Source organism: Drosophila sechellia, chromosome 2R, assembly GCF_004382195.2.
Source record: "Drosophila sechellia strain sech25 chromosome 2R, ASM438219v1, whole genome shotgun sequence".
NCBI classification, from domain to species: Eukaryota; Metazoa; Arthropoda; class Insecta; order Diptera; family Drosophilidae; genus Drosophila; species Drosophila sechellia.
The window spans coordinates 14,905,735-14,921,561 of NC_045950.1; the positions used below are offsets into that span (position 1 = coordinate 14,905,735).

A 15,827-nucleotide genomic window follows, 5' to 3' on the forward strand; every position below is an offset into this window, starting at 1 on the left:
GACTGGTGCAAGCAGTTGGCGCCGAAACTGTGACTTGTTCACCAGCTTTTCATGTGACTTTTTAACGGTAACTGCATACAAATTTTTAAATACCACTTTTATATTTCAAATATTTTTATGCAATTATAATTTGTCAAAATGATAAATTAATATTTATATAATTAACATTTTTTTTATAAATTTCCATGCTAGCACTACTCACAGTGGTATTTTATTTATTTATTTATTTATTCATTAACACTGCACAACAGCGGGATATTTTTCAAATATTTTTCTAGGTGCTAATTGTAGCCACATATATATATAATTCAGCACTAAATTTCTTTATTACATGTCAAGACAATTAAAAAGAATTCTACATTGTTACGTCATTTCGAAGTGAAATGGATAAATGTAGAATTCTTGGACAGAAATTCATACAGTAAATTAGTGTATATTTTTTTTAACATATCAGGCATACTTTTTAAGCGCTCAAAAAAAAGTATTTTCGTGCTGCATAGTTAACGCAATCGTTTCTTCTGAGCGGCATCGGCATTTGCGCTACACTTATCATTTGATTCTTGCCCAGTGCGGTTGTGTTTCCGTGCGCTAGGAGTCCCCAAACCGGTTTAAGTGCCATACTAGCTGTACTATATTTGTATTTGGAAAAATTTTCTGTAAACAACAGAGTTTCAAAATGAAAATCGACCTGACGGTGGATAATGGCCCGTGCAATACCGAATTGCGGAGCTGGTGCCTGGGAATCGCGATTTACTGGCTATTGAGCATGACTTTCAGCGTGATAATCGCTCCAAACGGTAGGAGAAATGCGAGGCGTGGCATTTGTTTATTTTCAGAAGATGATTGCCCATACTGACGCTATTTCCATAGAGAAACAATACATTCATGAATGTTCACATGCGAAATAAACGAATGAGCTAATCCATTCGAGACAAACGCGTTCCAATTCACAACCATTTTGGATACATCACCACTCCATCGATGACGACATCGCCGTCATGTTCGAGCTGACATTTCATTTAATTTAAAAGATTATTGGATTTTAATGGTTGAACTGCCATATGTCATCAAAACACTTACAGCCTGCATTACTCCATGTCCTAAAGAAGTTCTATGAACCTTATTTTTAGGTGTTTTAAAGTATGAAATGTGTTTAAATTATAAATGAACTGATTTTTTAGGATATTGAAGAATTTATGTTTTAGTTAATATTTATGTATATGTACCACAAGTACATGAAGTGCATCAAATGATGTGTACTCATATACAAAAATACTTTTTGAAGTCGTATTCTCAAATTTCAAGCGGGAAGTAAGATAAGAGCACTGAGAAAGCTAAGTTTTGCTTGGAATACATTGAGTCACTTACAATCCCAAGTTTATATTTACTTTGCTGATTTTAACGTTTTTTTTATAAATCAAATATGTACGTTTAATAATTTCTATTTAAATTCATTTGACTCCCTTGCAGTTCTTAACTTTATTGGATTCGCCATCATAGTAGTCGCCAATATTTGCTTAATGATAGGAACCCTCAAGGTAAGTAGAATACAACAAAATCCCTTTTTTTGAGTCAACAAAACCCAATCCACCTTTCCGAATTGCAGGAAAAGCCAATTCTGGTGTTCGTCTGGCTTATCTTTGCTGTCATTGAAGCCATCTCCTTTCCGTTTGCCATCTTCGGGGTTATCTTCCACTACGGAGGATATCGCGAGGCTACCGGAATGAGTAACATTTTCGGTGCCCTGTTCGTCTACATCATCACATTTCGTAAGTAACGGCAATGGACATCAAATTGAGTTAACAAAAATGTACAGATCATACATATTTTCCGCTACACTTTCAGTATTGATCCTCTTCAGCGCGCGAATTGTGTACTCCTTCTACCTCCAGCTGAAAAACAGCGAAGCCAGCAAACAAACGCCGCGCGCCATGAATGTGGTTTAGTTCTTAACATGCTACATCAATTGTCGGTGAAGCCCACCGTTCATCTCAGTGTTTGCAATAAAATGCTTTGTTTTTTTATTTGATTGCAGTTTGTCGTTAACGCACATCTCTTACCCACATCGACTCGGGATCAACTATCAACACTTAAATACATTGGTTACATACATATTCATACAGGGTGCTATTGGCTATAGGGCTACCGCGTTCTTAAACATTCAACATTTAAAACGATCGATCACACTACGGACAATTATATACTCTCGACACAGTTCTCTATCTATATAGCTAGCTATCATACTCGGCATCGTCTTCTGCTCCAATCTGCTTACTTAGACATAAAATGGAAAGTTGGTCTTCTTATTGTTGCTGCTGTTATTGATGTTTTGCGACTGCGTAAAGCTCGTCTCGGCATTTTGGGTAGTTAGCTTAGCCTGCACGGCGGCCAGTATTCGCACAGCCTGGCCAGCGCTGCCCGACTCCATGGCAGACTCCATACCCAGGTTGAGGTTCAGCTTGAGCTCGAATTGTGATCCACTCGCTTGGATCTGCGACTGCGTCTGCCGGTGGGCAACAGCCGGTTTTCATCTCGGCGTGGTTATGCTGGGCAGCTTTTCTAGGAAATCATTGGCCAACACCTCTTCGATCTCCTTCAAGCAATTGGCCACATCGTTCTCCGTGTCGGCAAAGTTACGCGGCTGGGGGCAACTGATGCCCAGCGTGGTGAAAAAAGCATACAGTTCTTGCAGCGACTGCAGTTGTTGGAAGTGCAACATCAGGTGTCTATTGCTGGGGCGTTGCAGTATCTGAAAAAAAAAAACCAAAAGGGTCTAGTTAGCCAGATGACGCAAACGATGAGAGAGGGAATTACTCACCGGCGACTGACTGGTGTACTTCATGTCCATCAGTCTGGCCACACGCCTTACATGCGGCACATAGAGCGCGCTGGGCAAGGTAGCCAGGTTCTCTAGACTTCCGTTGGGCAGGCGCACCTCCTCCTCGTGAACATCGAACTCGGTGCCCACAAAGGCCCATCGATACATCTGGAAATGTGGCAGCTTGGTGGCGGGCAGCACACATCCCAGTTCAAGCAGCTTACAGGCCTCCAATTGCACAGATCGCCAGTACTGCATTGGTGTTTGGGAATTGTAACCATTGCTAGCTCCAGAAGCAGCGGACCAGGACACGTCAATCCCAGAAGGCAGGCGCAGTTGTTGGCTGCAAATAATGATAATATTAGTTTGACTGTTTTTTTTTTCATTCGTGTTCGACTTACTTCCTCTCTTCGCTCTCCGATTTGAGCTCTTGTTCCATTTGCAGAAACACCTGCACCATTTCCGCAATGATGATGGGCCACAGCGAGGTGACGTGGTCGGGTGACATGCGAAGGAGCAGCACACGGAAGCACAGGAAAACGGCCGCTTGCACGGAAGGACCCATGGGAACCAGCCGCAGACTGTTGGCCAATTGTTCTAAAGGAAATTAAGAATGTTAGTGCTGATGATAATTAATTCCCCAAAGTGATGGTACTAAGCAATAAATCGTAATTATATTTTTATTTACTTAAAGTGTAAAGTTTGTAACTAATTGCTCAGTACCTAACGAAGGAGGAACATTTCGTTAACTTACCCTGGATGTCTGGCATGTACTTGTTGTGCTGGTCAAACTCGCTGCAATAGATAACGAAGGCGAGTCGCTTGAGCAACATGGACCGCTGCTCATACTCCTGGTCCCGGGAGGTGAAGATGTTCAGACTGCCCGCCTGCGAGAGGGAGACGCGGGTCATCAGCTCTCGGAACGTGGTGTTGTCGTAGGTCATCAGGCTGTCCATGATCATGCGCCAGAAGGGCAGGCACGAGAGGTGCATCTGGAAGAAGGCGTTGTCCAGCAGTAGATCCAGCATATCCTTTCGCCAAGCCTTCCTGGTGTACTGGTAGCCACTCAAGCTTGCCAGCAGGGCAGAGCAGGCGTAGAAAAAGGGAACATTCCGAGCAGTGTGGTTCTTCAAATACGGAGTAATATTGTACAGCAGTGGGGTTACTATGTTCACCACCTTGTCCTTCTCCTGGGAACCATAGGCCACGTCCAGTAGATTTGAGAGTATTGCTGCCAGAACACTCTGAGCCTGCAGCGAATATTGCTGTAGACCTCCGCCTCCAACACTGTTATCCTTGGCTAGCCCATCGGTATCCTCTTTTACAGCCAGATTGCGACGCAACCAGGTCGTCTGCTCTAGACAGGATCCAGCCACGCTAGAGAGAGAGTCCACCAAACGAGAGGTGACATCGTGTAGCTCACGCACTTCCTTCTTGTCCTGGAATGGCATCTGCGGGCAGCGCTGGACAAACTCGTTGAGTAGCATCAGCAAAGCGAACTGCGCCGGTGGTGTCAGATTCAAGCCGTCGCGGATGAGGGCCAGCAGCGAGCTCCAGGCATCCGCTAATTGAGGAGCTGGAGCCGACTTCATGTAGAAGTAGAAGAGCTCCAGAGCACTCACCTCAATGCTAAGCTGGGCAGGTGGCCGGTGAATTGGTGGAGGTGAGCGCACAACATGGTGCAATGTCATCACAAAGGAGTCCATGGGCATTACACGTATGCTGGATACTAGTGAAACCAAAGAAAGCTGGGCAGGACATGCCTGCAGCACGGAATTCCTTTGGAACTGCTCTGCGATGCTTAATCCGCTCATATTGGTTGCGATTCCCCGCTGCTGCCAGGTGACAGCCACGGCCGCGAGGAAATTGCAGCCGTGATGCAGGGACACCGGGGATAGGAACTCTAGAAGCTGCTGGCGAACCGGTCGCAGTTGTCCCAGCTCGCTGTCCCATATGGCAGCCACGCTGCTCATTATCCTTGGAAGATGAGATAGGACCGCATTGCGAGCAGCCTGCAGTTGGGGATTCCGTGGAGCAGGCGCTGAAGTGGAGGACTCGCTGGCCGAGAGGAACGAATGAACGATGCTGTTGAGCAACTGGCCCGTGCTTGAACTCTGCGCCGACGAGCTGGTCTGCGGGTAAGCTTGGTTAAACAGGTGTGAGAGCGCCGTCTGCTGCGTATTGTCTAGTAAACAGTAGTGACACAAGATGGTTAAAGCCTCCAGTTGGGATACCACATAATCCGGAGGGAAGTGGCGTTGCTGGGGTAGACCCATCTTGGAAATGCGGTCAAGATTGCTGCACAGTTGATGCACTACGCTGATCACAATGTTCGTGAGTGAGCCAAAGGAAAAACAATTGAGCGAGGAGGTCACCAAATCAGTCCAGTTGCGGTGCAAGTGGCGCAACCGTTCTTGCTGCAGTGCACCCAACACTGCGGCCAGAAACATCGGCTGCTGGCTAATCAGACAATTGGGAAGGTACTTTACATTGGCCGTCGCTCCTTCTGCTAAGCGAGTGGGCGACGCATTGCCTGCTGAGTCCTCCCCTGGTGCGGGCGGCGTATCCTGGCGAAGCTGATGAACCTCGTGTTCTAGGCGGATTACAGCCAAAAGCAAACGTAGCAGTTGAAGCTGGAAGCAGTCTGCATGCAGCTGATCATCCTGAGGATCGTTGAAGCTGAGGACCTGCTCCGCATAGCTCCCACTGTTAGTGTTGCCTTTACGACTATAACTGCACACAGAGCTGTTGAGGCAGTGCAGCATCACTTTCTGGAGCTTAGCGCGCGCCAATAAATCTGCTATATAGTTGGCCAGACCCCGGCCCATGCCCTTGACAATCTCTATAAGTTCCGAGCAGATCAGGGTCAGCAGTTCAATGCTCTCCAGCTGAATCCTTCGATTATTTACAATGTCCTGCAGTGTTGGAGACTGCCGCTGGGCATCTAGCGATTCTTTCTGAAAGTATCCACGTGCGTAGAACAAACAGAGCGTGACCAGCAGCTCCAGTTGCATGCAACCCCGATATCCTTGGGCATACTCGGAGTTCCCTACGCTCCCATCAAATCCTTTGCCGGAGATGCTCTTACGATGGCGTACGAGCAACTGCTTCAGACTTGCGCTAGAAAAGGATGTGGTGATGGACAAGCAAAGGAAGGTACGTTTGTCGCAGCAAATGATATTGCGAAGTGTCTGCAGGGCATACAACGTTTGACGGGTATCGTAAATAGCCAAGTAAATCAACAAGTGGTTGTGGTACAGGTGAGCCGCATCTGTCAGGGAAACGGTGCTCTTCATGGAACTGCGCACACTGATCTGCTCCTCTGCTGCCGCCGCCGCTGCAGCAGCTGCAGCTGCATTATTTTGCCGCAGAATCTCCACATTCTGCTTGCCCTTTTCTAGGGTTTTCTGCATATCGGGCTGAAGCTTGCTGGTCTCCAAGCTGAGGTTGCGTCGCTTGTCTTCTACATTAATGGTGGATTCGGTTCCGGGCTCTGTTTCTTCCTCCTGCTCCGGTTGTTCTACATGGGAGCCACTGATGTTGCTGTCCGTGGAGGTCTTTGAAATGCAACTCAGACGTTTCTTGTCCCCAGATGTGAGCAGCTTCTTACGCTTACCCAGCTTCTTGTCTTCCCGGAAATATTCATCAGCAGGAAGCGCATCTGCCTGCAGGTCAGAAATACTATCGTGATCTTTCTGCTCGAGCGAGTTGAGACTGTTTTCTCCTGGGGTTTTCTCCCTTGTTAAGCGATAGGTCTTGCGGCTCTTGATCTTTTCGTGCTGAGTCAAAGCGTCTGTGACACTTTCACAGTCGCCCACGAAGCGCTTGACATCATCGCTAACTCCTGCACTCGAACTGACAGTGATGCTGTCTTCCTTCTCTATGCTCGTTTCGCGAAGCTCAGAGTCCGACTCAAAATCACTGCTGTCCGAATGGTCTGTGATATCCTGGTCATATTGAAGACTGTTATCCGGTTGATTCGTAGGTTGCTCCTGTGATGGCTGCTCACTCTCGTCCATTGCGCTGGCTAGTTTCTGCTCCAGCGGGGTTTCCTTGTGTGGGATCTCAATACGCGGCTCCTCCAGATCCGTTTCGTCGTCAAAGTCGTTAGCATTCTCAAGTGGATTGATTATCAGACCTATGGTGTTCATATCCTGGGTTGCCTCAGCGCAAGTGGCGACGGTAGATTTGTCGCTAACAAAGTTGGATACCTTGTTGGCTTTTCCTCCACTTAATGTCACTCCAAAGATCTTCTTGGGGAAGTTTCGAATGGGACTCTTTTTCTTATTTCCACTGGCTGTCTCCATGTGATGGTACTTTACATTGCCTTGTTCCGAACTGATAGCGTATACATCCCGCTCGAAAGCAGGTGTAACCTCCGTCTCCGATTCACGGTACAGCTGCTGCATGTGGACGATGCCTACGCGCTTGGAGCTGGCCGAAAGTAGGATCTTGTAGAGAGGCTTCGTCAGCCGAGCAAGATCACCACGCAGAAGCGATGCCTGCAGCCAGTTGGTCACAAACGTGCGCTCGGACATGTAGTGTGGTAATGCGAGGGTATCCAGCACCTTCAAAAGCGTTTTCTCGAAACCGCGCGCTGTCTGCTTGTCTCTGCCCAGATGCCACAGCAGTTCGAACTTCTTGAAGCTTCGGGCCTGACTCTCTCTTAATCTCTCAGTGGACTCCGTTGGACAGAGCAGCTGAGCTTCAGCCAGCCGTTCCATTTGAAAGTTACGTATGGCTGCCTTTCCCAAGTCTGAGCGTGATTGTGATTGCATTTGAAGCAAATGTTGCGACTGCATTCGATTGCCGATGACCGTTTCTACCAGACCGCTTTCGAGGCAGCTGTGTAGCTGATGAAGGAGGGCTGCTATTTGAGCAGGATCTATGCCTGCGGTTCCTAGGTAATCCCACAGAATAGAGCTCACCAATTGAAAGACGCGCGTGTGCTGCTCCATATAGCTGACATGCCCGAACTTCAAAAGCGGCAGCATCACTACGAAGGTGACTCCTGGACTGGTCGTGTGCTCGATTTGGGAGCGCAGTAGGCTGAAGACAGTAATGGGTTATAGTAATCTTTTCAATAAAGTTTATTTTCGCTTACCTTATTAGATCGAATAATGTGGTGATAGAAGCCACTTGCAGCTCCTTGTCACTCTGGGCAAAGCATGCCACCAGGCATAGGACCTTCAACCAGTTCGGCAACTCAGGCTCTAAAGCAGAATAAGGAATACATTCAAAAGTCTATTAAAGAGTCTCAACAACTCACCATTTTTGTCCAGCACAACGTGTTTGTTGCAGTTGGGAAAGGTTGACATCTCCACCAGTAGAGTGGCCGCCAGTTTAACAGCCCCGCGGAGAGAAGGACTCAGCTGAAGCTCAGATAGTTGTTGCACACTGCGCTGGGTCTGTCCATCAATGAGCAAGCTCTGTTGCTTTTCTTCCTGCGCTTCGCTATCACTGCTTAGCTCACTAGCACTGGCGGGCAGCGGCAAAGATCGATTGAGCAATCGCTGTAGTTGCTTGGAACGCGGCACGATGTCAACGCGTAGCAAGTTAAACAGTCGCTCGATTTGTGACTCCCTCACTGGGCACTCGTGATCCAGCACCTGCTCAGCCATGAACAGATTGGAAGTATGGATGGTGCTTGTGGTTCGCTGTAGCTGAACCTTAACAGAGCATTCCTTTGGTTCCGATTCGATATGGAGGAGTTTGCGGGACAAGTAAACCTCGAAAAAGATCTCATACTGTCGTATGCACTTCTCGAGAATCGAGAATCCACGCTGTTGGGTAGCCCGGCTCTCCTCATCCAATTGAAACTGCGGCGTCTGATCGGGTGGAGCACTTTTGGGTTCTTCTGCGCTAGGTCCATCTGCCACTTCAGCGGATGCATTCGATTGAATTAATACAATATCCTTGGGTCTCTGTTTCTTGGGGCTCCGTATAAATGGTACCTTGGCCTTGGCCTTGAGCTTCTTTATGCTCCGCGGAGTGTCCAGATCCGATGATGACTGCTGTCCAGTGTCCGAGGCACTGATCTGTATTTAAGACACGATAAATAAGAGATTCTGACATATCTGTCTACCAGTTACTCACATCTTTATCCAACTCAGAAAGTCGAGATATTGACTTGGCCTTCTTCTTGTTGGGACTTTGACGCCCCACGCTCTGATTGGACGCTGAACGACGGATAAGTTCTTCATCGTTGGGATCTGTGCTGTGCAGCGTATTTTCGGCAAACTGATTTAATCTAGAGTCGGACTTGCTCTTCTCAAGGGAATTACCCTGCGCTCCGGCCTCGGTCTTGCCGGCATCGCTAGCCGAATTCATTGTTATCTTTTCATCCGACGATGAGCCACCGCTCTGCTCTATCAGCTTATTCAGTTTTATGGGACTTCTGCATCGAAAACAAAGAGATAAGGTGTTTAATAGGGATCGCCTGATGGGTCTTTGTTTCTCATTTTTCACTTACGTTATCATGGGCTGCACCCTCGAGACGATCTTCATGCAGAGCTTTAGCGACGCCGTGATCTCGTTGCTGCTGACGTGATCCATGTGTAGGGAAAGAAGTTGAGTGATGGCCAGGAACACCTTGGGTAGATACACCCTGGTGGTTTCCGTGTACATCTCAAGAGAAACGGTTTCCAACAGGAATTCTGTCAGCACGCAGATCTCTAGTACACACGGATCTCCAGATCCTACGTCGCATGCATATTTTCCGGAGGTTTCGCCCGCCTGGGATTTTTCATGCGTGGAGTTCGCCTGCTGGCAGGCTTTCTCAAACATGTTCGTCATGTAGCTCCAAATATATGCTGGGTCGAATGTGGCAAACAGCAGATTGGCAGATTTTAAGGCCTCTGCGTTGCCACTCGAGATATACATAGCCCGAATAATGTCATGAAGCACATAGTCAAGTACGGCGCTGCCAATCTCTGCCTTATCAAGAAGGGAAAGCATGATCCTGTAGGGCTTTAGGTCCATGGGTGCACACTCCAAGCTCAGTCGCAAGGTGGTGATTAAAGCTCTGATAAGAATGTGACGCGAGTGTTTGACGAAATAAGGTTCCGGTTCCTCCTCCAATGGGGCGTTTGAGGCGTCCAACGATAAGGTATCATAGGTTGGTGAGTTTTTGGCCACCTCGCTGCCCAAAAGCCAGCTGAACAATCTTCTATTTAGCGACATGTCCCGTCGCAGTATAGTATTGAGCCCATTGGTGACTAGTTTCACTAGATCATCCTCGGAGAGCAGCACCGTATGCATGGGGAAGCCGAGCAGCAGGAACTCCAGGGTGTTTCGCTGCACCAGGATCAAGGAGTCATTTAGGCAGACACACAAAGCTGACATCATGATCTCTCTGTTGTGCCCCATAATGTAGATCTGCTCCTGCATGTCCAATCGCTTGTTGAAATGCTCCAGCAGGTAGGTGATGGCCGGCAGTCGAATTGCCGCATTGTTGGCCACCGATTCCCAAAGAACTGTGTAAAAGTGCATTGGATTGACGGCATTGCATACTTGTTTTAGTAAAGCGCTAATCCGCTCGAAGTGATCCAGACCGCAGTCGTAGCCAGGTAGCACTCCGTTCAAGAAACCGCTTAGAGCGGGCCTCAGTTTGTCACCCAGGGGTACGAAATAGGTTTCATAGATGGCCAACAAGGCGGGTCGCACATTCATGGCCGCATACCCAAGGAGCGGGAATAGTCCAGCGCTGCAGGCAAAAAATACATATTGGTAAGAAAACAAACGGAGTTATCTCGTCCACTGACCTATATATAAACTCCGTGGCCAGACGCTCCGGTCCTGTTTTGCTGAATATCACCGAATAGGTCTCCAGGGCTTTCAGATGCACCCCGGAGGGCAGGGCGGGATGCATGCATTGGGCCAGACGCTTGGCTATCTTGAGTCGCCGGGGTATGACCTGGTACTGCGTATTGCTCGATATCGCCTGTCGAAAGAGGAGGGCACAAATTAAAAACAAGTCGAGATAAGGCTTTTGGATGTGAGTCAGTAGCTCCGACGCTTATCTGTATTGCCACAGATGGAACCATGAGTGTTATACCTTACTGAGCTTGCCCAGAGCCGATATCAAATCCGCCCATTCGCTGGAGTACTCGAAATTGCGCAGCGCCTTGTCGATATTAGTCGTATATGTGCGGTACTTGGCCTCGGCCATGAGCTTCTGCTCCTCGACGAGTGCGTCCGCGGATTCCATGGCGACGTCTTTTGCCAGTGGGCTAGCTGGCTCTAAATGTTGCTTTTCGCTTGGGTTCAATGATTTCTTGATGGGTTGGCTTTGTGGCAGAGCTCTCTGTGAATAATCAATGGCAATCAATTAGCAAACACTTGTTGCCCGCGGCGCTGCGTCCTTGAATTCCAACTCCCCCACACAAATGGTTGATGTTCTTTTTTTAGTTCACTAAAAATTTAATGCATTGCATATTGGAGCAGTGTGGCAGCCGAAGCACCTGTGAAAAACTGGCGATTCTTTCGTCTAATTGACAATTGACCCTACATCGAGTGTATATATATATGGGATGCCTCGACGCGCTCGACTGCAAAATCGGTTTGAAAGTAATGTCGCGTGGCAGGAACAAAATAAATTAATTTCTGAATAAATTTCAACTCTCTCTCTCTCACTCTTTCTCCTTCTCTCGCCAGTGAAGTGCAGTTAGAGCAAAGAAGAGAGGGGATCAGCTGATGACGAATATTCTGCTGTTTTCATGAAAACCGATGGGATGGTGGGGGGGAAGGGGCGCGTGACGGGACAGACACACTTTGTTTGTGTCGCCCATTCGTTGTTTTTACTTTTCACAAATTACTCAACTGTTTTCAACTACTTCCCCCTTACCACAGCGAATGTTTCTTAGTTCTAGCACCTTTTACATTGTTTAATATTGCACTTTTGTTGTCGTGTTACATTTACATGGCAAATTTTTTGCTGTAACTCGCTAGCGGTGGACCTCCGATGATAACCGTGACTTCTTCACCGATATTCTTAAGTCGCGATAACCAATTGTTGGCAAATTTCAAAAAAACTGCAAAACTGCAAATTGAATTTAACACACAAGCTTAAAACTAATTTTTAAAGAGAATTTAACTGCTAAGCAACCAAAAAAATTTACTACAAAACTGCACTTACCATACACATGTCACATAAGTAAACAATGCTTATCGATAACTAACACTGTAATCTAATATCGAAATTTAAAATTCAATTCCATTGAAAGTCAATTGTTTTTTTATTTTTCTTCACAAACTCAATAAATTACTAACTGAATATTTAGCCATACTTCGAATAAATACAAAACGTTGTTAAATGCAAACGCAAAACTTATGGGAGATGAATTGAACTGTGCCAGTCCGTGACTAAAGATTTGCCATCGAATGCCTGATTAGGTTGAGGTAAAAGCGTCCAGCGTGATTTTTAGTTAGGAAGTGTGATGTCTACTTCTTCTTTTTGCCCTTGCCCTGTCCACCAGCGGCTGGTGTTCCAGTCAGCGCCGCCAGCTCGTTTTTGAAGGACAACAGAATATCAACTTCGGGTTTCCACAGTGCGGCATCGCCAGTGGCCTTCAGTGTCCTAACCTTTTCGGCCTGCTGGGCAATCTTGTCTTCCAATGCCTTCACCTGGGCAGCAGCAGCCGGGGCGGCGGGTGAAGCAGCAGGAGCTGCATTTGCTGCGGGAGCTGCCTTTGCCGCCTTTTGAGCCGCCTCCAGTTGCTTTTTGAGGTCCAGCAGGATATTTACCTCCGGCTGCCACACTGCTTTGTCTTTTGTGCTGCCCTTAAGTTTGCGCACTTTGTCGCCCTGCTCTTGGATAGCCTTCTCCAGAGCCTGAACTGATTGTGATCCATTCGATGGTGCTGGAGTCGCGGTAGGCGCGGCGGCAGCTGCAGTCTTCTTCTTAGCCTCTTCCAGCTGTTTCTTAAGGTCCAGCAGTTTGGTCACCTCCGGTTGCCACACGGCCTTATCCTTGGTGCTTGCCTTCAGCTCACGCACTTTATCGGCCTGAGCTTGCACGGCTTTTTCTAAATCAGCAGCGCTAATTTGACTCTGGTCAACAGCATTTGTGTCCTGAGCTCCACCATACTTGCCCTTAAGTTCGTCGATGAAGGACTGCTCCAGTTTGGCAAAAAGCGGAGATGGTTTGCCGATTATGTGACCGGCGGGCAGAAGCAAAGTGACAAATGGTTTCCTACGATGGAGAAAGTTATAATCTAACTTTAACTTAATCATTCAGTTAAGAGGCACTTACTCAGCATTGAGCGGCGTCTGTTTTGCGTTAAGCTGGCCAAAGAGAGTCCTGGCCGTGGTTGGCATGTAGGGGAAGAGGAGGTTCGCCAAGAGGCAGGCGATGTTGACACAGAGACCAATTATCGTAGACGCTCGCTTCTTTTGATCATCAGTGCCCTTGAGTAGATTCCAAGGCTGTTGGCTTTGCATGTATCCATTGCCATGTCGGGAAATGGCCAGCAAATGACGAACGCCATCCCGAAGTTTGGCCTTCTCCATGGAGTTAATGTAACCACGCAGCTCTCGGTTTATCAACGCAAGCAGAACAAGTTCATCCTGAGTGGTGATCACTTCGGGAACAGTGCTGCTGAAATTCTTTTCGCAGAAGACCAAGGCGCGGTTGACAAAGTTTCCCAAGTTATTCAGCAGCTCGGAGTTATTTCGGACAGCGAGATCATTCCAGCTGAAGCTGGAGTCCTGACCTTCAGGACGCGCAGAGGCCAAGTAGAATCGCCAAACATCAGCTGGAATGCCAGTTTCCTGGGCATCGTTGCCGAATACGCCAATACCCCGACTCTTGCTGAACTTGCCGTCCTCGTAGTTCAAATACTCGGTTGCCATGATGTGCGATACAAGTGTATGTCCCTTGTTGATGGCCAGTAGGACACTGGGCCACACCACCGAGTGGAAGGGCACGTTGTCCTTTGCCATGAACTGGAAGAGCTCGACGTCTGTTCCCTTGGCCGGCTGCCACCACTGCTGGTACTCCTTCGTGTAGCGCTTGGTCATGGACACGTATCCAAATGGAGCATCAAACCACACATAGAAGACCTTTTTCTCAAAGCCCTCGTGTGGAACGGGAATGCCCCACTTCAGGTCGCGTGTAATGCAACGCGGCTTGAGGCCTTCCTTCAACCACGCCCTTGTGATCACCTTGGCGTTATGCGTCCATCCTCCCTCTGACTTATCAACCCAATCCTTGAGTTGTGGTTCCGCCTTTGGCAGATCGATGAACAACTGATCGGAGGAACGCAGCACTGGGGCAGTGTTGCACACCTTACATCTGGGACGGATCAGCTCAGTGGCGTTGACCAGCTTTCCGCACTTGTCGCACTGATCACCGCGGGCATCCTCATAGCCACAGCCAGGATGCGGGCAAGTACCCTCGACAAAACTGTAACAGAATAATAGGTAAGTTTGAGCTTCAAATAGAGTATCAAAAATACCCACCGATCAGCCAGGAAACGATCGCACTTTTGGCAAAGCAACTGCTCCACACTCTCTGTGATGATGTAGCCAGCTTTGAGGACATCCTTAAATGCCTCCTGCACAATGCTGTAGAAAACAAGCGTTTTTTGATTAGGATATAATTACTTAAGCAGCCAAAACTTACTCTGTTTGCTCTTGGGTTGTGGTGCGTCCAAAGTAATCAAAGCCAATGCCGAACCAGCGGTATATGGCGTTATGCAGTTCGAAGTACTTGTCGCAGATCTCACGAGGAGTAAGGTTCTCCGCCAGTGCCTTGTTCTCGGTGGCCGTACCGTACTCATCCGTGCCGCAAATAAAGAGTGTGTTGTAGCCAGCAGAACGCGAGTAACGAGCATAGATATCAGCGGAGAGAACACAACCAATGATGTTGCCCAAATGTGGCACATTGTTGACATAAGGAAGCGCGGAGGTGATGAGCACGTTACGCTCACCGGGCTTGGGAAGAACAGTTCGCTCCTCCTTGATTTCCTTTGGAGCTGTGTAAGTAAAGGCAGCCTTTGCCGCGCTTATTTCCTCATTCGTAACTGTATCCGCCACCGTTGGCGTAGTATCCACAAGCAGTTTGCTTGCATCCGCCAGACTGAGACGTTTTAATGGTACGTGATGCAAACCACCATAGCGATTTGACTGCTGAAGCGCATTAAAGCTGAGATCCTTCAGTGGCTGTTCGGCAAGAACTTCCTGCACTTCGGGTATGGCTTTCACCCTCCCATACCAATCCCTCAGGTTGTCTACGTTCTGTGCACCTTTGAGTGTGCCATCGGGAGCAAGGAGCGACCAAATGGCGATGTCGGCGGCACTGGGTTTGTCGCCAGTCAGGTAGGGTGTAGCTTTCAGCTTGTCATCCAGCTTCTTGACCAGGGCATTCAGCACGGGCAGCGCGTTTGCGTCTGCCTTGTGGCCCACAGCCATGTGGTGGGCCAAAGCCGGGGCCAGCAACGTGGCAGACCATTCCAGCCACTGGGGGGAGAGCACATACGGAAATTAGTTTAACCTTCAGGGGTCGTGGGCCAATAAGTAATTTTCGGAAGCCCTACCTCATCGCGCTGCTGCCCCTCGCCCACGAGAAGGTACTTGGCAATGGCCGCCGGCGAGAACAGACGCAATCCGTTGTCCAGCTCCAAAGTGGGCAGCACCAGCAAGTCCTTGTACTTGGCGTCTGCAATCAACAATAGTTATTTCATCAGAAATGAGTCATTTTAAGGGCATTCCCCAGAATTCGAAGGGAATCCGTGGCAGAACTCACCATTTAGGTTAACCAACTGCACCTGCACCGGCCGCTTGGCGAACTTGGCGAGCATTAGCAGCTGCAGTCCCAGCGGGTTACCCTCATTCGTGTAGATTATCATTTTGCCGGGTGCGGACGCTAATTCTAATTCAATTTACGTGGCAAAAAGGGTTAAAAATCCAACCAAATTTTTGACGATGCCCACGAGAAACTATTATTTTGGTGATGGGACAGATGGAAAAGCTGTCACGCCGTCGGTTATGTTATCGATTACTTATCTAT

The 15,827-nt window shown here is 48.0% G+C and overlaps 3 protein-coding genes across 3 annotated transcripts; 1 reads left to right on the plus strand and 2 right to left on the minus strand.

Moving 5' to 3' along the window:
- Positions 1-436: 436 nt before the first annotated feature.
- Positions 437-2,024, plus strand: LOC6609864. Its single transcript, XM_002034479.2, has 4 exons — positions 437-797; positions 1,471-1,538; positions 1,607-1,769; positions 1,846-2,024. Exons 1-4 carry the CDS (start codon positions 677-679, stop codon positions 1,944-1,946), a joined length of 453 nt encoding a protein of 150 aa, XP_002034515.1. The 5' UTR covers positions 437-676; the 3' UTR covers positions 1,947-2,024.
- LOC6609866 (protein dopey-1 homolog) lies at positions 1,992-11,027 on the minus strand. Its single transcript, XM_032716799.1, has 10 exons — positions 10,875-11,027; positions 10,582-10,760; positions 9,291-10,523; positions 8,915-9,215; positions 8,088-8,856; positions 7,923-8,031; positions 3,573-7,867; positions 3,220-3,415; positions 2,819-3,161; positions 1,992-2,749 (listed from the first exon to the last, which is right to left on the minus strand). Exons 1-10 carry the CDS (start codon positions 11,025-11,027, stop codon positions 2,528-2,530), a joined length of 7,800 nt encoding a protein of 2,599 aa, XP_032572690.1. The 3' UTR covers positions 1,992-2,527.
- A 1,008-nt stretch (positions 11,028-12,035) lies between these two features.
- Positions 12,036-15,782, minus strand: LOC6609867 (methionine--tRNA ligase, cytoplasmic). Its single transcript, XM_002034482.2, has 6 exons — positions 15,564-15,782; positions 15,355-15,476; positions 14,442-15,277; positions 14,279-14,383; positions 13,071-14,222; positions 12,036-13,010 (listed from the first exon to the last, which is right to left on the minus strand). Exons 1-6 carry the CDS (start codon positions 15,664-15,666, stop codon positions 12,260-12,262), a joined length of 3,069 nt encoding a protein of 1,022 aa, XP_002034518.1. The 5' UTR covers positions 15,667-15,782; the 3' UTR covers positions 12,036-12,259.
- Between the last annotated feature and the right edge of the window lie 45 nt (positions 15,783-15,827).

Bases quoted from the DNA above. Each gene is read 5' to 3' on its own strand.
- LOC6609864 (XM_002034479.2), top strand. From the start codon at position 677: ATGAAAATCGACCTGACGGTGGATAATGGCCCGTGCAATACCGAATTG. The intron at 1,539-1,606 runs GTAAGTAGAATA...TCCGAATTGCAG, and splicing joins TAATGATAGGAACCCTCAAG to GAAAAGCCAATTCTGGTGTT. The intron at 1,770-1,845 runs GTAAGTAACGGC...CTACACTTTCAG, and splicing joins CGTCTACATCATCACATTTC to TATTGATCCTCTTCAGCGCG.
- LOC6609866 (XM_032716799.1), bottom strand. From the start codon at position 11,027: ATGGAATCCGCGGACGCACTCGTCGAGGAGCAGAAGCTCATGGCCGAG. The intron at 9,216-9,290 runs GTAAGTGAAAAA...TTTTCGATGCAG, and splicing joins AGGGTGCAGCCCATGATAAC to AAGTCCCATAAAACTGAATA. The intron at 3,416-3,572 runs GTAAGTTAACGA...AATTTCCTTTAG, and splicing joins GTACATGCCAGACATCCAGG to AACAATTGGCCAACAGTCTG.
- LOC6609867 (XM_002034482.2), bottom strand. From the start codon at position 15,666: ATGATAATCTACACGAATGAGGGTAACCCGCTGGGACTGCAGCTGCTA. The intron at 15,278-15,354 runs GTAGGGCTTCCG...CTCTCCCCCCAG, and splicing joins AGGGGCAGCAGCGCGATGAG to TGGCTGGAATGGTCTGCCAC. The intron at 14,384-14,441 runs GTAAGTTTTGGC...TGTTTTCTACAG, and splicing joins ACAACCCAAGAGCAAACAGA to CATTGTGCAGGAGGCATTTA.